The sequence below is a fragment of the Poromitra crassiceps genome (assembly GCF_964638095.1).
Source record: "Poromitra crassiceps genome assembly, chromosome: 9".
In the NCBI taxonomy this organism is placed as follows: Eukaryota; Metazoa; Chordata; class Actinopteri; order Beryciformes; family Melamphaidae; genus Poromitra; species Poromitra crassiceps.
The window spans coordinates 51,015,063-51,037,568 of record NC_139630.1 but is presented as its reverse complement, the minus strand read 5'-3'; the positions used below and the strand labels follow the sequence as shown (position 1 = coordinate 51,037,568).

At 44.5% G+C, this 22,506-nt stretch overlaps 1 protein-coding gene across 1 annotated transcript; it reads left to right on the top strand.

The window, feature by feature from the left end:
• Positions 1–1,510: 1,510 nt before the first annotated feature.
• Positions 1,511–19,941, top strand: LOC310782698 (jun dimerization protein 2-like). The gene is made up of 5 exons (XM_083643423.1): positions 1,511–1,621; positions 2,550–2,602; positions 12,706–12,923; positions 17,841–17,945; positions 18,871–19,941. The coding sequence occupies exons 3-5, from the start codon at positions 12,729–12,731 to the stop codon at positions 19,060–19,062; spliced, it is 492 nt and encodes a 163-aa protein (XP_083499549.1). The 5' UTR covers positions 1,511–1,621; positions 2,550–2,602; positions 12,706–12,728; the 3' UTR covers positions 19,063–19,941.
• The last annotated feature ends 2,565 nt before the right edge of the window (positions 19,942–22,506 follow it).

Sequence of the window (22,506 nt, the reverse complement as noted above, 5' to 3'; positions counted from 1 at the left end):
CTTATAAATCTTAATGTTATGGCTGTTATAGCTGTATTGGGGATAACTCTCCACAAAAGCCTGAAGGCTCACGGGTAACTTCGAAGGCCAAAATGTCCTCCAGTTAAAGAATGGACAAGAGGGTGAAAATACATTGAAAAACTACTGTTAACTTGAACATCATAATTGTTGCTGATATAGGATTTTCACTGCCACAAAATTCTGCATATGCCTTTTAGCCTCAACATTAAGAATAACAAAAGCAACAACCAACAAGTAAGAAGGTAACAAGTGCAAACCTATTAGACCACACGGCACTCCCCAAACACCACCCATATTCCCCTAGCCAGGTCCACTGCTGCCGACTCTCTAGTACCTTCCTATCCCTAGCTATCGCCTTTTAACCACTAAACTCACTAAATGTCCATGTGTGTGACTGACTGACTGACTGACTGACTGACTGACTGGCTGACTGACTGACTGACTGACTGACTGTCCTGTCCTGAATTTTCCATCTCCTGAGTCATGACCCCGCTGCTCCAGCACCGCAGTAAAAATGACTTAACAGGTGGTGACACCTGTTCTTAGGCCAGTGGACAATTAAGGATTTGAAAGCATCTGTTACATAAACATTTATAAATATTCTAAATGACTCATTTTATTTGTAAGCGACAAGTACAATAACCAGTTGAAAGGCTTTGCTGTTCTCATTTGAGGTGGTTGATTTGATATGAGAGAGGAACTATTTCCAAACATTAGACTGTCAAATGGATATTGTGTATGTGTGTGTGTGTGTGTGTGTGTGTGTGTGTGTGTGTGTGTGTGTGGAAGGGGGGGGGGGGGCTTTATAAGCATAAGCAAAATTTCCTCTAAATGTAATCAAGCAATAAGCTGCACACACATTCTCTGATTTGAGCAGTTGAACAGAAATAGCAGGACTTTGAGTAAGACATCATCAGAGTCCTCTCTCTGCCTTTGAAACAGAACAGGTGCATGGTAAAATGATGTAGCCTGGATGGAGCTTCCTCCACTCTAGCTATATTTAATGCATCCAAATATACTGAATTGCTCACATGGACATGCCTGGAGGTTATCATCAGATCCACCTGAATTATCTGTCGAGTCTTGGTGCTGCTTTGATCTTTTTGACAATTTAGCTGCAGTTTTGTTGATATGAAGTTGGAGCTATTCTCTTTAGAGCTGATGGTGAAGCATTTTACAATTTTGCAAGGGCCACATAAAAAGTCACCATCATTTACTGTCAAACGATAAAGCACTTGCAAGTGGTGTATGTATTATGTGTTTATAGCCTTAGCTTTATTTATTGACTTGTTTATGATGGTACAAGCAAGGGGTGTGCATTTGCCAGACTCTCCTCTAGGCTGAAACTTTCCTCTCCTCTCTATTATGTTTTTCTGGTTGCTAGGGGGCGGAGCAAACAAACCTCTGTCGGTTTGGGCCCGCCTCTCATATTATTTTCATCCATGCTTACGTCTGGGACGGCAGTTCCGCATTCCTGCGCCCTCCCAGACATGATCAGTACTTAAACGGGCTGATGCAACGACTTCCAGTCCCCAAACCTACATCCGATTCCCAACTCCAGCACCCTCCCATATTACTGCGGATTTTGGACGCATAACAGGTAAGTCTGCCTACACCGTCTCCTTCTTCTGTGATAGTAAATCGCAGCACATGCAGGGTGGATACATCTGAATTTTCGAAAAACTTTTGTTTACCCCCCTCACGTTGGCTTTCTAGGTTTAATAAGCTGAATTGTATGTAATAATAGGCTCGTTATTGAGCGCTATTCGTGGCAGCCAGTATCCATCTCTGTGAATGGCCTTTGGTGATCATTATTATAAAAATAGTCTGCGGGTCTTAATACTTTGAAAGTCTGCCGCGTAATTGTAGCCAATTTGTTGCTGCCACAACTGTTACATTGTTGTTACAACTGTTGCAACAACTGTTAGCTTAACGGCTCGTTATTTACAGACTCGGTTAGCACACACACATAGGAGGCTACACACTCACACACACACCACGTTTAAATTCTATAGGATGAAGATTTTTCTTCCCGGGATTTTTCGCTTCAATGTCGCCACACACGTGAAGTGTCAATTACTTGAGTTATGTAACGCGATTCACGCAACATTGTGAGTTTTCCCACCAAATTAACAAGCTAGACAACCGAGACAAACGGGTTCGCGATGTTGGTGGAGTGCTACGGTGTGTTTAATTTTCAAATAGAAACATAGGCCAATGGAAATGAATTCGACTGTATAAAGTCACATGGCCCTTTTGCTAGTCTACAGTGCTGTAGCAGAGGATAGAAAGGAAACCATAGTGGACTCTAATTGACTAAACTGTTATTATAGTATAATCTACTGCAGTTGATAAACCCCTCATTGAAATTCAACAGATTGAAAACTTTATGAACAGGCTACAAGGAGAACAACACTTCATTATAAATGTGAGGGGCTTCCCTGTGGATAGATTGAACCCAACAACAACAACAACAACAACAACAACAACAATAATAATAATAATGAACTCTTAATGCTTTCTTATAGCGTCCAAACACAACTGCATCATTGCTAGAAGAAGACTGACAACTTTTCTCTGAGTAAGTATCCTGCATTTCAATCTCAAAACTGTCAAAGCTTGATGATGGTGTTGATCTGCTCCTGCTCCTGCTGCACTGAAACTTAACTTTGCATTGCTAATTCACCTTATAACACAAGTGATATCAATTATCATTTATATGTCTATATATATATATATATATATATATATATATATATATATATATATATATATATATATATATATATATATACGGTATATATATCTTCTTCTGTTGGCCAAGCAAAGTTTACTCACTCAGCATGTTTATCTGTATATCCACAGCAACAGAAACTGCATGTGTGTGCGCGTAGATCACACACGTGCACTCGCACGATCACCAGACTCTAATATTACACTTCTTCATGATCGATCACTACAGCAGTGCTTTGTCTTCTTCCCCCAGCTGCAGCACTGAGTAACTATCATGTTATGTGTGTGTATACAGTACATGGAGGGCTTCAGTGTGTGTGTGTGTGTGTGTGTGTGTGTGTGTGTGTGTGTGTGTACACAGTACATGGAGGGCTTCAGAAAGATTGACACTTTCTGGAACAGTAAACTCTATCTAGGCCAGAGGTAGCTTTAGTTCTCCGCCTTCATATGGTGACTGCTCTCCGGACGGTGCATTGTTTGCATGTACAAGTACATGCCATGCAGTGCAGACATATCTGTGTGTGTGTGTGTGTGTGTGTGTGTGTGTGTGCGTGTGCGCGTGCGCGTGTGCGTGCGTGTGTGTGTGCGTGTGCGCGTGCGTGTGTGTGTGGGTGGGTGTGTGTACTGTACGTGCGCATGGCCCTTTGTCTGTGTTTATGTGCGTGTGTGTGTGTGTGTGTGTCTAAGTGGAGGAGCGTGTGTTGCAGAGAGGGTTTAAATGCCCCAGTGCCTGCCCGGGCACATCCGTAGGATGGCTTTCCGCATAAATGGAACGCTGCATTGTGGAGTAATGGGGAAGGGCTGGCAATCCGACAGGCGGCGCGGCGCGGCGCGGGGCCGACAGGGCTGAGAGGCTGGACGTGGGCGCACTGGGTTTATTTTAAGTAGAAATGCCTTCCAGTGCCTCTCTGGAGAGCTGGAACTGCCAAGCTGCACCCCAGCAGCACACTGAATAGACACTAGACGCATTGCAGGCGAACCAGCCAACCACGCAACAGCTAGCTCAATGCTACTAATACTAATGCTCGCTACTCAGGGCTGTGGTTCTCATGTTGTTATTTCAAAGTCCCCGTAAGCCTCGCCACATGCCATGTCAAAACACTGTATCAAAGCAAGTCTAAAAGTATGTTGCGGAGGTAAACACCCAGAAGGACAAGGGTGGAACTGAGAGAAGAGGCATTTTTGTAGAGCCAGTGTTGGAAAAACATGGTTTTGCAAATTGAACGGGCGCAGGAAAAGGTCCTTTTTTAAAAGGCATTGAAATAGTTATGACTTTCCAGGTTTCCTCAATTCCTTTGTTGTACAGTATGAGCATTTTGGAAGTGAAACCAATTTGCTGTGCCTGCACAAAGACGACCGTTTCGTTGCATAATCTCAGCCTACAGTGTAGTTTGACCTCGAGCTTGCAAACACTTTCCTTTTTGAGAGCAACAAAAGGGATTGAAGATACAGTGCAGGCAGGTTGTTGAATCAGGACAAACGTCTGTCTGTCTGTCTGTCTGTCTGACGTTGTGCTGGTAGGACATGAGCTAATATCAGAGGACAAAGTATGAAACATTGAAGTGACAACCACATCTTACATAATAACGCTGATTGCTTCAGCAGATGGCATTAAATCTCATTTTCTGGACTTGGTTGGCCAATAAGTTCAATGTCAAGGATTGCACAAACTTTGCCAGGGTTTTGTCATGGGCTCCAACGCCATAGATCTGAAGCAGCCATTGTCTGCGTATCATATTTTGATTCATTTAATCCACGGCTGAGCCGAGCCAAATCTGCCTCACGCAGAGTCTAATCCTGAGTTACAACCTGGAGAGAAGTAGCAACGATATAATATCTCAACCTGGCTGGACCACCCAGCTGAAGAATATAGATGTCTGCCTGTCTGGATGGATGGCATGGAGCAGGCCAAGCAGGAGACCAGGCAGTGATCACATAAGTAGGAGATAATGTACACAGCGAGTGGGGTCATTATTGCAAAATGAACCCCCGACAGCGCCATGCAGGGACTGAATTACCCCAAAGGTATTCGGGTAAGGTAATAATATAAGGTATTCAACAAAGCCGTGTAATAATAAGTGTTTGAATTGTAGGTAACCGCGATCGGCGTGCTTTGTGCTTATCTGGAGGTGCTTTGTGCTTATCTGGAGGTGCTTTGTGCTTGGATTTGACTGAAAAATGTACCGATTCGTTTTCCCGGGGAAAAAAGTCAACAGTGTAGCAATAGTTCAACTTCCTGTGACCTGGAGTAATCTCAGTGTGGACAAAAGATCATCAGCCACTGTACTGTAGCTGCTGCTGCTGCTGCTGCTGCTGGAGGCAGCAGAGCCAGAAGAACTGTGAAGGTAAATGAAGCTTGCTAATTACATCTGCAGCTGGGGGGCCCATCATCATCATCATCATCAGCATCCTCGTTGACACTAGTATCGCGAGGTTAAACACTCATAATTGCATTGAATGGTGTCAGGAGTGTTTAGTCATCACCACCACAAGTCTCATTTTGACCGGTTCCCTTCCCTCTCTGGCCGGGGGCTAACTTTGGCCGCACACGTCCAAGAAGAGCTGCTGATGAGCCCATGAGAAGGTTCCAAAGAGAACTGAAAGCTGCGAAGGAGATCCTGTTTTTTTTTCTGTTGTGATATTATTCACACACCCACGCCCCCACACACACACACACACAACCTTGAGTTTAATGACCAGAGATGATGACCGTGGCGTGATCAGATCAGAGCCGCGTCTCTCCTCCCCGCCTGCGTCTCGTCCCGTCGCTCCAACGAAAATACAGCGAGGGCCCCGGAGGAATGTTGATACTGTATAGTTGGACTGTCCTGTCCTCGTGAAAAACGCTGCCAAATTCCCTGCTTTTCTCCAGAGGATTGCGAAAGGCTGTAACTCAACACACAAGCCTGACTGAGTACAGACGGTAATGATGATCGCCCAGACCTTGGCCGGGGAGCGAGAGAGCGTGCCTTGGCCCCGGGCCTCGCTCTCATTGTTCATTCGCAGCGCTCGCGTAGAGAGATCGGGGGGGGGGCGCCCGGCGGCGTCGACGGCGAGATTTGCGAGACGCGCGGGCCGAGCGATGCCTCGCTCCAAGATGGGAGTCGATAAAGTATGGTGACAAAGAGCGGACAAGGCGTTTCTGGGAGAGAGAAGCGCGCCTGAACTTCTTCCCCGTGTTGCAGCGTGACTCGACGCCGTCCGGAAGCACAAGCGATTTACGTCGCTTTCCCCAGAGCAAAGCCAAGTTAGCCGTCGCTTCTTTCTAGCTAGTTTGAGTGCTGCCAGCAAACACTCCTGCTGACTCCTGCTTTTTAGACACCAAGCAGTGTGTCAGAGAGATTAGCCCAGTTTCAACTGTGAATGTGTTGCTGACCATTCTGTGCTGCTGCCACACACTGTTTCTTTACGGTTACTCTCTTCTCTCTCTCTCTCTCTCTCTCTCTCTCTCTCTCTCTCTGTGAACAGACACTTACCCAGACACACACACACACACACACCCTCTCTATAGGGGACGGGGAGCATAGGGCCTCCAGTCGTGCTGCTGGCGATCGGCGAGGGGCTGAATTCCTCAGTGCCGCTAATTGCTCTCAGGAATGGCTGAGGAGGAAATGGACACATTGGGTTGAACTGAAGACAGATAGAGTACGTGAGCGGAGAAACTCGGGGATTGTAAATATATATATAGGCCATAGCCTGCACACTCGCTTATACGGCCCCTGGCACACACACACACACACACACCTATGCACATGCACACACACACAGGTTGACACACGCGCGCACACACTCTTTTCACGCACACCTCCGCCCGGCCGTGGCTCGCCGCATGCCGTTGGATTGGTCTTGGGCGGCTGCCAGGCGGAGCCCGGCTTTGAGCGCGGTTCTATATTTCATAACTAATACATGACATTTCCGCTCCCCGCCCTGCCTTCCTCGGTGCGCTGGGCTCTCCTCCGAGCAGCTAGCTTAGCTGCAGTGGCCCCACAGCGCTGCTGCTGCTGCTGCTGTTAGCTAGCTGCTGCTGCTGCTGGGCTGTGTAGGTGTCTTTGTCTGAGGGGCAGAGTGGGCCGACGCCGAGCCACTGGCTTTTCTGCTCCACTGCAAAAACACAGTGACGGCGTTGCATCATCAAACGCTGACCACTAAGCCCGGGCAGCAGGCAGCAGGCTGCAGGCTGCCGGCGCTGCTGACCGAAAAAAAGAGAGAGAGAAAAAGAAATACCTCTCTCTTTTGTAACGTGTCAAATCTCTTTGACTCATGCTTTTGGGTGTAATTATCGTAGTTCAGCGAAACGCCTGAGCGAAGTTTCCCCCCGTGTTGCACAGATGAGACTTATTTAGGGTTTTCATGTTTTGACTGCATGTTGTTGAGGCTTGAAGCGATGTTGGTTTTGCAAGCGGGGGGTGGGGGGGGGGTGGGGGTTAAATACTTTTGTGGCAGGTTTGAAAGAGGCTGAACAGACTAAACACAAAACAAACTTTCAACTTGACTTAAAAGTGGAGTTGAACTCCAAAGCCAGCCGTGTCAAGAGTCAATCTTGTGCTTTAGTTTACAACAGGATTAGAAGTCGTCTGGAATGGTGTGTGATCTGCTTTTATGGTTCATAATTGAAAGGAATCTTATATACTTTGTTCCATCTGTACTTTGCAACCCTCTGGCAAATCTCTCCTCTCTGTGGATTTTTTAATTCGTGCGATCTTATTTCATGCAGATAAACACTAGACAACAGGTTATGTGTGTGAGTGTGTGTGTGTATGTGTGTGCGTGCATGCGTGCATGCGTGCGTGTGTGCCTGTGCGTGCGTGCATGTGCAGTGGTGTAATGTAACAACAAAGTAATAATACTTCTTTACTGTATTTTTGGAGTGTCTTTCTGTACTTTACTTGAGTACTGATATTTCTGTCAACTTTCGTTTTTACTAAATATAATGTACTAGAAATATTGTGCGCTTCGCACGCTCATGTCTAGCTTCACGGGAGCATGCGAAGTGCATTAATTGTGCACCATGCAGAACCGCCGGCCACCTGATTATAGTAGTGAGATACTTTTACTCCACTACATTTCCCCTAAGCATCCTAGTTACAAAGTACAATCAGAAGACATTTGGTAGCCAAGCAGGTTTGGCGAATCAGTGTTCCTAGCTTGCAATTTATGTTACCAATCACGATCCCCACTCCAGTTTGTTGCGGTAATGCGGTCATAACGAAGCTTGCTTTTTTTATTCACAGCATTTAGTTGTACTTTTACTTTCAATACACAAGTACATTTAATAGGCTATCAGAAAATTACTTTAGTAGTAATATCAGGCACTTTAAGACATTTACTCTAGTAATATTCTAATAGCCTAGGTGACTTTAACTTTTCCCAACGTCATTTTCTGGTAAGATATCTGTGTGTGTGTGTGTGTGTGTGTGTGTGTGTGTATGGGGTGGGAGGTAGGGGCTTCGGTGGCAGCAGAGGTGGCCTCAGATGAGCTAGCATGTTTGAACAAGCCACACTCAAGAATGGGGGCTTTCCTCGCCATGTGTCTGAGTGAAAACATCAAATATACAGTACATTATAATGTTCTGTGTATGAGCCAGTAGAATAGGCATGAAATAAGGTTAGTCACTAACTGACTTATTTTGTTAGTGTCAGTTTCCATTGAAAAATCATGTTTGTCTAGGACAGAGGCTAATCCATGTCTGTAAACCGGTCCTGTACTGTCTGGCCAACTCGGGATATTGGACTCCATTTTGGCTCCGAAAGCGATTTGCTCAGTCATTCCTAATGGGCGCTTTAGTTCCTGTGGCTGTTCTTTTGGCTCAGGGGCCAAGATGGATTCCATCTTTTGAATTCCAGCGCAGTTATCGGTCAGCAATGAGCAATGCGAGAGAGAAACACACAGCGAGCGAGCAAGCTCTTCAATCCAAAGTCAGCATCTTTAACGCTTTGTGTTTGCCTGACTTCTGGACAGAGTAGAATCGACATAACTCGAGACTAGACGCAAGAAACTCACATTAAGGTCAGTCTACTTTCTCTTCTGTAGGGGGACTGTGGTTATTCAAAAGCAATGATGATGGTTTCAGTCTCTGACACCACACGGCTCTCGGTAACGATGGCGGACAGCCCGGAATACAGTAATGGATGTTACAGTACAGATTTCATTGTGTTGTAAACGGACTGACTGAGGTTAAGTCTCGAACAAAGACTTCATGGTGGATGTGATGTGGGCCCCGGACGTCTGGGCCCTGAGCAGCGACAGTTCAATTTGCGGCGGTCCGACAGTTCCTACCGCTGTCTGGCTATTTTTATCATCTCCTTCTCTCTGTGTTCGCGAGCATATGGTTCGCCTTGTTCTTCGACAGTCCCCGTGTAGAATGAGCAGACCTTGGCACCTTTCGAGGCCTAAACCTCTGCTGGGAGTTGGGAGAGAGGGAATTTTGTCTGAGGCAGATTTTTACCAGGGCTGTCTTGTTCTTTTCCTCTCCAGAAAAAACAACAGGCGGCTGCCAAGTGCAGTGTAAATGGGAGTATACATAGAGAGAGGGAGAGAGAGAGAGAGAGAGGGGGAGAGGGAGAGAGAGAAAGAGAGAGAGAGGGAGGGGGAGAGAGAGAGAGAGAGAGAGGGGGAGAGGGAGAGAGAGAAAGAGAGAGAGAGGGAGAGGGAGAGGGAGGGGGAGAGAGGGAGAGAGAGAGGAGAGGGAGGGAGAGAGAGAGAGAGAGAGAGAGAGAGAGAGAGAGAGAGAGAGAGAGAGAGAGAGAGAGAGAGAGAGAGGAATTAAATAATAAAATGCCTCGTTGCAGACTGGCTCCACACAGCAACTCCTCCTTGGGGCCAATAAATCATTTGGGCTGAAGGTGGGAGATGACAGGTCAAGGGAAGTCTGGAGATGAACTGAGAAGGTCTTTGACCATAGCTGAATCTAGATGTACTGTATAATGATCTTAGAACAAAGATGTTTTAACGACTTCATGTTGGATGGTTAGCAGCATCTCCAACTGTTAATAGATGCTGCTTACATGATTTAACCGTGCGAGGCAGCTGAATTCACGTGAGATCATGAGATTCAGATGAGAGACAAATTCATCTTGTCACGCTCCAATCTATTGGTTTGAATCTGAAGCCACCTGCGGTTCGGACCAATCAGCGCCCTACGAGGCGGCTTTGGCGTGACGCTGCAGAGAGAGAGCCCCCCTGATAGACAGATGGTTCATCCAATCACCTGCCAGGTATTTTTTTGAAGGCGCCCGCCCCTTTGAAACGGTTTCCTGAGCGACTCGTTCCCAGACGGTCATGTGAAAACAAACCATCTCGCAACGCCGGGTTATACATAATTGCCCAATTAGCAAAAAATGGCAAGGAAAATGGATTCTGTGTGTATTTCTGCCTCAAACTTGATTTGTTTGACTATTTTTCCCCCATCAACTTGTCTCTGACTGTTGTAACTCAAAGGAGTTGTAATGTCGATGCTATAACAGAAAGAGATATTGAAAGTGATCACTTCACTTCCCAGTCAAATCGAGCTGATTCGGTCTCGCCGTGCTCGACAGTAAACTCCAGTCCCACTCCAACAACACTTTGAGCAGGGTGGAGTCCATTAGAATAGAGTTACATAACCCTGCTTCTTTTTTCATTACCTTCTCTATGGCTTTTGTAATAGAGCGAGTCTTTCAGCAGGCAGTGATTTTTTTTTTTTTTTTTTTTTATCCGTTGCTGCCAAGAAAGAGAAACGTGGTCTTACAATACAGTCAGCCTGTCAGCGAGTCACCCACCAGCAAAGTCAGCTGTCTCGCACCAGCTCACAATACATGTCTTTGTTGGGCCCATATGAGAGAGGTGCTTTGTACAGTTTGTGCCCAACCTGTGGAGGTTGAGCAGCGGGGCTGCGTACTCAGGAGGTAAATGTGACTTAAGCTTTTAATGCGCCAGACGTGTCGATATCATCAGGCGTTTTTTTTTAAACTCCTTCCTGATGGCTTCGAGGTATGGCCAGTAATCCTGGCTGACATATCCGTGTGCCAAAACGACTATTTGTTTAATTGTCTCAGTCATGGCTAGGGTCTCGCAAAAAAAAGAAAGATCCATTGAGCAAGTTGCTTTTCTACCATTTCTTCAGCATAAATCCATGATGGCAGCTGAATATTTCGCCTCCATCTTTTATTCATTTGACATAATTGATCTGGATATGACTTAACGCATCATGTTGATTTCCCTAACAAACACTATAAGGTAAGGGAGAAACCATTTGTAGACTGACTTCTGAAATCCAGTGGTATGGCCTCTCCGTGGAGATTGCAGGGATGGGCAGGGTAGAGTCGGCTCATGTTGCACTGTTCCCATCTGTAACATTTGTTTTTTATTTGGCCATCAGAGGTTTTCCAAGTCTTGGTCTTACAGTAATTAGAGAGACGTCTTAATTCCCCAGCCACTTCCTCCAGGCCTGCACAGGCTCTCCTTCTTCTCCTTACTCCCCTCCATTCCTCCCTGATTACATAAAAAAAAAGTGCTGTGGTCAAACCCTCCAAACTGCCCAAAATTGTTGAAAGAGAGGGTGGTGGTTGTGGAATGCATGAGTGTTATCCCCTCTGTCCCAACATGAATGCTTTTGATGTCCCTTAAACTCGCTTCACACACAAAAAAGTCAATGAATATTCAAGCTGAATTAATTCGGTGAATTCCGGGAAGCTTGTTAACACGAGAGTTGAGCCTCAGTTTATGTGATCGTATTAAGTAATGTGTTTCATAGCGTCTCTTTTCATGTCGAGCTCTACAGAAGTGTGACTGTGTGATGTTTACTTTATATTATATATCTGACTGAGAAGAGATTAGAACACAGCTGTCAACGTTTGAACGTAGTCTTGGATATCACAACTAGCAGTTAGTTAAGTATTGTATGACATGAACAGCAGGTAGTAAATCAGACTTATTGTGGATTTACGGTGAAGCTACTTTGTGCACACGGGATACTGTTGCATTACTACAGTCTGACAGTGGATGAAGGATATAGCTTTACAGCTCGCACTATGACCGTGATCAGTCACAGAACAGATGAGAGAAAAATGTTTCTATTTATACAACACGATCACATAGAAAATGATGCTGCGTTTCGGGCCAGCACACAGCGCATGCACATGCTAATGCAAGCCTAATCCTAGCCGTTGTAGCATGCATTTCCAGCACATATAAACGCTGATTGCAAATATTGTGGATATCAAAAGTCTGCAGATGCTTTCAAGTTTGTTTGTTTGTCTGTTTGTTTGTTTTTTTGTTTTTTTTACAAAACTGAGGTTTAAATGTTTTAGGCCTTTTGTTTGTACCTTGATTTTGCTGTTTACGATATCTGAATGAAAGATTTCATGAGCTTTTATATTTCAGCCCACAAGGCAATACATAATGCATACTTAAAAGGGTGTGTAGACTTTTGTAGCCACTTAAGTTGCATAGTACTTGCACCATATGAGGAAAATCTGCGATGTGTGATAACATTGTTCAATATTGCGATGACGATATGACCTGCGACAAACAAATATTGAACTATGCATATTAGCTATACACTTTTCTGCTTTAATACTGCCAACATAGACCTCAATCATTGAATAGCAGCCTATGATGCCCACAAGCATCTGTCATGACTCAAGCTGAAACACAGCGTGTTTTGATGGAGGGGTGAAGGGAAAGGTGTGTGCTGGATCTACAACACAAGACAAAACGATCGCATGCTGAGTGTGAATGCATGGCACGTGTAAATAAAATGTCTTTTTTGTTATTCATTGCATTTCAGGCAGTCTTTGCAATGTATTTATTGCACGTGTTCATATTGCACGTGTTCATATTTTTCATTGTGATGATGATGAAAATACGATTTATCGTGCAGCCCTAGTGCTTTCATTGTCAGTGAGCTCTTTTTAATCTTGACTCTCTTCTCCCAACCCATTCCTCCCCTCCCCCCCCCTTTCCCCCCACAGCGGCGGTGGCGGCCGGGGCGGACATGATGCCGGGACAGATCCCTGACCCCTCGCTGGCGGCGGGCTCCCTGCCCAGCCTGGGCCCGCTGGCGGGCATCTCGGCCACCACGCTCACCGATCAGCTCAAGCTGGCCGACTTCCGCCAGCTGGGCGCCATGCTCTCCCCGCTGCACTTCCTGGGGAGGCTGGGGAAGAGGCCACTGGCCATCAAGACAGAGGTGAGAGAGGAGGAAAGAGTGCAGAGCTAGGGAGTACAGTTGGTGTAACGCAAGCAATGGTTAAATCACCATGTGATTCCCGAGCGCGGCGCACGCTGCCGCTCACCGCTCCCCCAGGGGATGGGTCAAATGCGGAGAACAAATTTCACACATTGTGTGACAATCAGTGGGACTTTACCTTTACCTTTACTTATGTATACAGCCACTAATATATACAGTATATATATATATATATATATATATGCATTCCATTTGAAAGACATACTGTACATCTAGTCCGAGGAGGAGGGAGAATTCAAAAGCCCTGTTTGAAACCGGTCCTTATTACAGAAATAGTGGACTATATAATGTATTCGCCATTTTTTACTAGTGTCCACATTGTCAACTGTCCACTATAAAATGCCCACAATGCACTGGAATTTCTAGTGAACAGGGAATGTACCCTACATTTTCTTCCATATACCACAATGCAATGCAACCATGTTTACCAAAGGATGTTATCAATGATGTCATCAGTGATGATGTCATCCTTCCTGGCTGAGGCATTCAGTGATGATGTAATCAGTGATGATGTCATCAGTGATGTCATCAGTATATATATGCATTCCATTTGAAAGACATACTGTACATCTAGTCCGAGGAGGAGGGATAATTCAAAAGCCCTGTTTGAAACCGGTCCTTACCGTTCAGTGATAATGTCATCAGTGATGTCATCAGTCTGAGGCTACTGGCTGAGGCTATCCACCTTATTTTTGAATGCCCCACTGTAAAAAATAATTGTGGGTACAAGGTCCGGTTTAACGTGACTTATTGTTGCAGCTTGCCATTTCCTTTGTTATACTCGGCTGCAGACGCTGCAGACCCGAATTATAAACCGGAAACTGGAGTAGGCTACATTATAAAAGTTATAAATATAGTCACGTTATAAACAACTAACCAACGCTGGGGTTCCGTATGGAAACAGTGTTACTCGAAATGGATAAAAGTTAAATCAATTTGGTCATTCAGTGGCGTTTTACTGCCATGTAAAGTAATGCTAGCCGCTAGCATTAGCCACAGTAGCCGACTACCCACAATGCATTATGTTATCCCAGCACCCAAACGACACGGCTGTAGAGCAGAATGGCTCTGCTGTAAAATCTTCATAGACGTTTTTTTTGTCAAGTTAAAACCATAGACTGTAAAACAGTCTATTACACCGGAAGCGGAAGAAGCACCCATCAGGCATCATGGCAGCTAGAAATAAGGTGGATAAGTTAATTGATGATGCCATCAGTGATGATGTCATCACTCTGAGGCTATATAAGGCCATGTTCAGACTAGGAGGCCAAATCTGATTTGTGAACTTTAATGACCTATTAATGATTCTATCCAGATTGGTTTTATGAGTCTGGATGCTCCAAGTCTGATTTGTGTCACTTATGGAGGTAGTTTCCAATCTGCTTTCGACTGATGTGACTTCAGTGTGGACGCGCTGATCACCCAAATCAGATTTGAGACTTGAAGAGCAGAGAGCAGACATGCAAACACTGCCAGAAACATTGTTGGCTCATTGTATCTGGACACACAGATCCGACTTGAACACTTGCCCAAATCAGATTTGTGGCAGTGCGGACACACTCCCAAATCAGATTTAGGAAACCAATCAAGATAATGATGATTAATGACTTCAACAGCAAATCGGATTTGCCTGTAATGTGAACGTGGCCTAAGAGATGGAGAGTAGAGTTGAGTTGAGTTCACTTTATTGTCCCCTAGGGGAAATTGATTTTGCAGCAAGATAAAATACAAAACAAAGTACAACAAAGACAACAAGAGAGCATGACAAACGGCAAACAGCAAACAAGTAAACAAGGAGTTCGAGCACACAACGTCATTTTCAAACCCATACCGCAGAGCAAACACAAGTGTAGATACAGTGCAAAAAATAATGTGCAAATATGCGAGTGTCCGAAAGGAGTGCAGTGGGGAGCTAGTTGCTGTTAAGCTTGTTGATGGCGCTAGGGACGAAAGAGGCGTGGAACCTCTTTGTGCGCCTGGCAGGCGCTCTGAAACGCCGACCAGAAGGTAAGAGCTCGAACTCACTTTGTAGTGGGTGGTTCTGGCAGTCCAGAATGGCGTGTGCCTTTCTGAGGACATGTAGAGAATAGATCTCTGAGAGCTTGGTCTGGTTGGTCCCAGAGATCTTGCTCGATATTTTGACAAGACTATTAAGTCTGTTTGTGTTTGACAAATTTAAGTTGCCGAACCAAGCGATAAAACAAAAGGTTAAAACGGACTGAATGAAGCTCTTGTAAAATAGAGTCATCATCTCAGTAGAAACACTAAAATAATTCATTTTTCTCAGAAAGAAAAGGCGCTGTTGGACCTTATTGAAGGTAGCGTTAACATGGGACTCGAAACACAGTCTGTTATCGATAACAATACCCAGATATTTATAGTTATCTACTATGTCAATGTCAGCACCTTTGATCACAGTAGATGATGAGCTGGGTGGTGATTTTCTAAAGTCAATGATCATGTCCTTAGTTTTGGACACATTTAACTGGAGGAAAGATTGATCACACCAAGTAACAAAATCATCTACAACCGGCCCATGGTCCTGTTTCTCCCCTTCTAAAAGGCTGACAATGACAGAATCGTCGGCATACTTTAAAATGTATCTGTTCACATAGTTACTACAACAATCATTAGTGTACAGAATAAAAAGGAGATCGGAGAGACAGCAACCTTGAGGAGAACCGGTGGAAGAGAAAAGCAGGTTGGAAAGAGCACCATTAACTCTTACACACTGTGGTCTATTCGTTAGGAAATCTATGATCCAACCAATCAGGTTTGGATCAAGATTAAAGTTCTTGAGGAGTCTATCGGCAAGCAGAAATGGTTGAATGGTGTTGAAGGCCGAAGAAAAATCAATAAAAAGAAGTCTAGCATGAGACTTTGGACCCTCTAGATGCTTGTAAATAAAGTTTAACAAAGTAACAGCAGCATCCTCCACACCTCTACCAGGCCTGTAAGCAAATTGTAATGGATCTAATCGTTCTTCAACCTGCGTTAGGACCTCAGACTTGATTATTTTCTCAAATGATTTCATAACTAATGAGGTCAAGGCTATAGGCCTGAAGTCATTTAACACTTTAGGATTATTACATTTAGCTACAGGGACGACAATAGAGTGTTTCCATAATTTAGGAACCTTCTGTAGTGTGAGAGACAGATTAAAGATGAACTGGAAAATATTGCACAGCTGGTCAGCACAGGTTTTCAATACCTGGCCACAGATGTTGTCAGGGCCTGGACTTTTGTTTTTGGAACGCCTGAAAAGGTTTGCCACTCGAGTCGCGCTTATATCAAATGATGGGGGGGTGGTGGTCTCCTCTCTTATTTCATTCATTTGAGCAGTAAAATCTAAGTGATCAAATCTTGAATAAAAACTATTTAAATCATCAGCCAGGGGTTTATCAGAGGTATAACCGTCCAGGGTAACCTTTTTGTCACGCTTAACTTGAGCACCTGTTATGGTTTTCATCCCGTTCCAGGCTCTCTTTAAGTTGTTACAACTAAGCTCAGTAGGGAGAATCAATCCGAGATCATAGTGGTGGGAAAATATCCTGAAAATGAATAACATACATACAGGACCATGTTCTTCCAATGGAACTCAAGTCACCAGGTCAAAGCCAGCACCGATTAAACGCAAGCACACGTTATTTAAAAAAAAAACAGCTGACCAGAAACGAAAGGCATCAAAGCGGCCTAAGTTGGCTGACCACAGTGCACAACAGCCAGATCAAATTCAGGAGCAACAGTGCGTGAACGAGGGCATCTACACAGCTCATGCAGACGCCCAGCGAGAACAACACCGTGCCCACATGGCCCATATTCAGATAAACCAAACTGAACACGTATCCAATAATAAGAATGAGAAGTGTGCCTGTGAGCAGAATTCTGGCCGGCCACGGCTATGCCGTTTTACGTGCAATTAGGCTGGAACTTTGAGTGATGTTATCCTTCCTGGCTGAGGCTATAACTTCAGTGATGATGTCATCAGTGATGATGTCATCAGTGATGTCATAGAGAAGGCGAGGCCGCGTAGCGGCCGAGCTGCGTATGCGACACACAGTGGGTGAGCTGCAGGGCGGACGAGGCCGCGATGCCCGCGCAGCGGCCGAGCCTAGGAACCGAGCACGAGATTGCCAGTTCATATAGAATAGGAAACAAAGCTTTTTGAAAGGACTGAAATGTCTTCATATTGGATTGCAAATTTCTCCGAAACAAACATCAGTATCAAAACATTTGTGTCTGTCCAGAGAGCTGGATCACTCATCATGTAGCATCAGTAAACCTTAGAGGTTTCTTCTGAACTTTTTCCTTCAAGTGGAACATCAATGGAACATATCTGGAATAATGTTGTTGTGGATGCACTGCTCAGAGTGGCTCACTTAGCTTGTTATTTTAAAAAGTTGACAAAGTAAAACTAGCATAGCATAATCCATTTAAATAAATTACATATATATTTGCCCATGTGTTTAGTTGTCATGGTACAAGTCCTGAGCTTTAGGTTTAGATTTCCCCCCCTCTAGTGTTCGATACAGGAATTATTTAGAGGTTACACAACATGAATTCCCACAGAAGTTGTCTTCACACAGTCTTTGCTTCATGGTGATGGTCACTACCACTGTTTCAGGCTGAACTAATCATTGTAATTGAAATAATTTTCTGATTTCCTTTTGAAACAAAATATAAACCTGTAATATCTGTTGTTCTAAAATCCCTACAGTAAATAATATGATATTGCCTCTCTCAGAACATCTTGTAATCTAGAGATATAAGATCTGTTACTGGTTGTTCATGCTGTGTGTTATCCAACCTAAGCCTCACCATCTCCAGAAGGCTAACCATGTGATGCCCTCTTTGCAGATGGATGAGGATGAGGAAAGGAGGAAAAGAAGAAGAGAGAAGAACAAAGTGGCAGCAGCGCGATGCCGAAACAAAAAGAAGGAAAGGACTGACTTCCTTCAAAGGGTGAGTTCACAAGGCAGCACAGCATACTGATGAGAAGGGGCAGAGCAGCCTCAGTCCTTATACAGTACGCCTCAATATTTCCCTTCGTCAAGTGGGGACTCCCCTTGGCTGACTTTTCCGTTCTTAATTCCAGCCTGTAGAGTAGTTTAAATTGAATCTGCGGAAGAAAAGGTTGTTTATTTAGACGATCCAGATGAATCCCTCACGATTTTCTCCACTAATTAAATCTGTTTAACATGGGCAAACTTTGTCTTTTTCACTAGCCTCCATTTTCTAGTAGTTTCCTCCCCTCTTTGTGCTTGAATTTATACTTTTTGTGCAAGAATAGAAATTGAAGTTCTTTTGATTTTTTTTAACCTAATGTGTAAAGACCGTTGTTACACACCAAGAGCATAATATTCAGCAGAAAATTGTGAGGCACATTTTGACCTACCTGTCAATCACAGCAAGATGTGTACATGTCGGAACTCAGAAGCGAATTTCTGAAAAATCGACCTTGGTCTGAAAAAATAAAAGCCGCAATCGCTCAGCAAAACTTTGCATGGCTGCATTGACTGGATATAGGTTCGAAAAATATTATTGGCGTGCAAATGAATCACACACACACACACACACACACACACACACACACACACACACACAATGCAGCTAGTGTGTAATGAGTTTAACACAGCACAGTTGAGAAGTGTTCACGAATGTTGCTCTCTCTTTTTAATTGTTGTCTGTGAGCAGTGAGCTTCTGTAAAGCCTGCTAGTTCTCATGATAAAAATAAAAAACAGTAATTAACCTTGATCCATGTCTCAAACTATTCCATGTTAGGTCCTTGAATTTGAGGGAATTGCGCCTGGAAAGTCCTTGAAATTGACATTGTAAGAAGGTGTGGGAACCCTGAAGTAAACTAATCAATTGAACATCTCTGTGCAGGAATCGGAGCGTCTGGAGATGGTGAACTCGGATCTGAAGGCTCAGATCGAGGAGCTGCGTCTGGAGAGGCAGCAGCTCATGGTGATGCTCAACCTGCACCGGCCCACCTGCATCGTGCGGACGGACAGCGTCAAAACGCCCGAGAGCGAAGCCAACCCCCTGCTGGAGCAGCTGGCCGCCGACGCCAAGTGAAACCAGGAATGTAGAATCTCTGGAACCCAACATTTAGCACCGCCGTGGCAGCCATTTTTTGTAAGGAAAAGAAACAGAACTGGCAATACATTTCTAATTAAGCACTTGAGCTCCGAGCTGGAGACTTTCGGAGACTCTTCTTGCCCAAAGACCTGGAGGTTGGAGGGCTTTCCTCAGTATTGCCACATGAGCTGGCTCTGTCCATTGGAAGACTGGAACAAAATCCGGTTTCATCTCTGCATTAAGTGTTGTCGTTGACACCCGCCGTGCCTCGTTGTTACTTCAACCATCTCTACATAAAGGGACCGATGGAAAAGTAGTGCACAACTGGAAACAACACTGAGGAAACACACTAATATCAATATGGTGCTCTGTTACAAAAAGCCCTGAGTAGGTTTGTTTGGCATTGTTTTGATTTAGAGGCCCCACAAAGGCTTAGTGTTCTGCGGTTTTCCTTTGTATGCTAGCTGAAATATACAGGTGTAGTGTTTTTAGGATCTGATACTCGATACATGTACACCAGATGGAATAGAGTTTTTGTTTTTATAACGTTGATTTTTATACCCTGCCTTGACGATGGCAGTTACCGGTTGATCCGATCTGTGGTGACGCTGGCGTCATGAAAAGCACATATACACAAAATGTTTACACTATTGTTTTTTGTTGTTGCCTTGTTGTATGTCCATTATTGTACTTGTTTTATACTGCTTTATATACATAAACCTATATAAATGCTTGTTAATCACTTGATGTGATTTGTTTTAACTTCTCGATCTTTCCAGTCTTTCTATGTCATCAATATTGCGCTGTCAAACAGCTGTGAAAATAAGCAGAAATCTTATCAGCTGAGCAGTATTTCAATGTCTGTTTTGGACCTGTATCTACTATGTATGACTTTGTTACTCTGAATAGATTAAATTCTATTTTCTAACTACAGAAGATAGCATTTCTTTTTTCGGCATCATGTACGGTAATTTGCAAGGCTAGTCGAGGTGTTCGGTGAGAGGAGAGGAGGATCTGGTGGGATTTCGTTATGCTGGCCAGCAAACACTCCCATCTTCTATGTCAGCAGTAAGAGGTCACTATAGTTTGAAGTGTCACTGCCTTGGAAATCATTTTCTCTTTTGTCTCATGTACATAGATATATTACACAGATATAGACAACACACACTCATGGATAATCTTACACTCAAATCAGTTTGGAATGTAAGAATTCAGTGGTTTGTCACAGATTTCATTTATTTACAAAAAAGGGGAACACACACACACACACACACACACACACACAAACACGAAGCCTAACATGCAATCCTAATCAGGGAACATGAACTAATGTAACATGTAACTCACATAACGTGTTCATCTTACTCACGGTCGGTCAACATCTCCATCTAGTGGCGCTGTTGGAGAACTACATAATTGTGGTGTCTGTCAACATCAGCCTGCTGAACTGGATCCTTGCTCGTGAATTGAATGTGATTCTTTCACCTAGGCAACACTGTCTCTTCAATTCTGTGGCTCTTCGGTGATCTTTCTACACTCAGAAAAAGTGACACAACGCTTAAAAAAACGTTATAATTTGGACGGCATTTTGGGGGCAGATGACTTCATAGCCTCAGGCACTGTCCTAGCCTCAACGCGAGACTCTTCACTTCTTCCTTCAGTGTCTTGGATGCGTGGTCCCCTGGCTGCACGCGATATACACGCTGGCGGAGCCGATGCTCAAAATTGTAAGCTGCACTACACCCTCCCAACCACTGAGCACCGAACCGATACATCCGGCGCTGTGGAGCACCTATAAAAACTTCGGCACTGGCATGTGAAAAGTGCTCGGTATTGGAAACTACGCACTATTTGGGAGTGTCAGGGCACCGTCATCTTGGATAACAACATTGGCTCGGAGGTAAGTACAGTTTTATTGTGATTGATAACGTGTATATCGCGTGCAGCCACAAGCCGGCTGGTTGCAGTGGCTGTGGGGACCACGCATCCGAGACTCTGAAGGAAGAATGACTGAAGAGTCTCGCGTTGAGGCTATCACTATCCATGTCTCGCGGTCGCGGGTGTAATTTCGTATAGAGACGGCCGGGGCGATGTTTGCTGTGTTAAAAAAAAACTTGAATTATGAAAAGGGTAACAGCAGTGTGCAGAAGCCTCAGGTGCTGCCCTCTATGTGACTGTGGCCAGTAGAGGGAGGTACTGACTGGAATTTCTCAATGCGTGCCACAACATGGTGATGGGAATTACGGCTCTTTGAAGGGAGCCGGATCTTATGGCTCCGTTCCTTTCTGAGACATCGCAGCAGGGGAGGAACTCTTCTCCAACTACTACACCATTGTGCACTAATTTGTTTTAGGTCAACTGCTGGAAAACACTACTACTATTATATTATTTGGTTTCAGAAATATCCTCCCGGCTCACGGGCTAGCAGAGGGAGGGAGGGGAGGTATACCCTGTGTGTGTGGTGGGGAGCGCCAGGCAGTGACATTTACGGCTCTCAAGTAGGACTCGGTTCCCTTCGTTCATAGCAAAGAGCCGTTCAATAGATTCGGATCGTTCGCGAACGTCACATCATCGGCTGCTCGCTCTGCTGCTAGTTGCTGCAGGCCACAGACATTTGTGTGTGTTTGTGATAAGCATAGCTTTTAGTTATTTTGCTAAGGTGAACATGTCATTGTTGTGGTTATAGCCTACTGTATGTTGGAGATATCAACATAGATAATTTATTACATAGATAATTTATTATGTGTGTTCAGCAAGCTAATAGTTTCTGACCTCATGGCTCGTTAAGCTAGCATACTGCCTGGAACTGTATAAGCTAGATGGACTAGGTGAAAATGCAGCTAACTTTATGTGACTGATGTTTTCTGTATGTATATTGCAGTGCTGTGTTTAAAGAGCATGGTGCAAGTTGAATATTTTAATGAATTTACTGGGCTCATGATTAGTACTACCCCCCCCCCCCCCCCCCCACTAGTTCAATTAATCAATCATTCAATCAATCAATCAAATTACAGGCCTCCATGGCAGAAATATGGAGAAAAGGGTGGCCAGGTTCGAGCCTCAGTCAGTTTTGAACAGCAGCAGCCAGAGGAAAGAGTGGAAAGCCCTGAGAAAACCCAGCTTAAGAAGTCTGGCCAGATTGTGCAGTTCGAGCCTCAGTCAGTTTTGAATGGTGACAGCCAGAGGAAAGAGACAAGAGCTCCCAGAGAAGATTTGCTAGTGTGAAGGGGAGTTGGTGGTGCGATGGATGGACTTGTTGGGAACATGAGCGTGGCAGGTTTGTTTCCCGCTCCAGCACCACAGTCAGTGAATTTTGAAAGCTGCGAGCCAGAGGAAAAACTGATAAGCTCTGAGAAAAACCTGTCATAAGCATTATGACCCAGTAGCTCAGTCAGTTGGATTGCTGTTAAGCAGGTTGGAGCTTGTGGTTTCACGCCTCAG

Excerpts from the sequence above, each read along its gene's own strand:
- LOC310782698 (XM_083643423.1), top strand. The coding sequence starts at position 12,729 with ATGATGCCGGGACAGATCCCTGACCCCTCGCTGGCGGCGGGCTCCCTG. Across the intron at positions 12,924-17,840 it reads CACTGGCCATCAAGACAGAG|ATGGATGAGGATGAGGAAAG; the intron begins GTGAGAGAGGAG and ends CCCTCTTTGCAG. Across the intron at positions 17,946-18,870 it reads GGACTGACTTCCTTCAAAGG|GAATCGGAGCGTCTGGAGAT; the intron begins GTGAGTTCACAA and ends ATCTCTGTGCAG.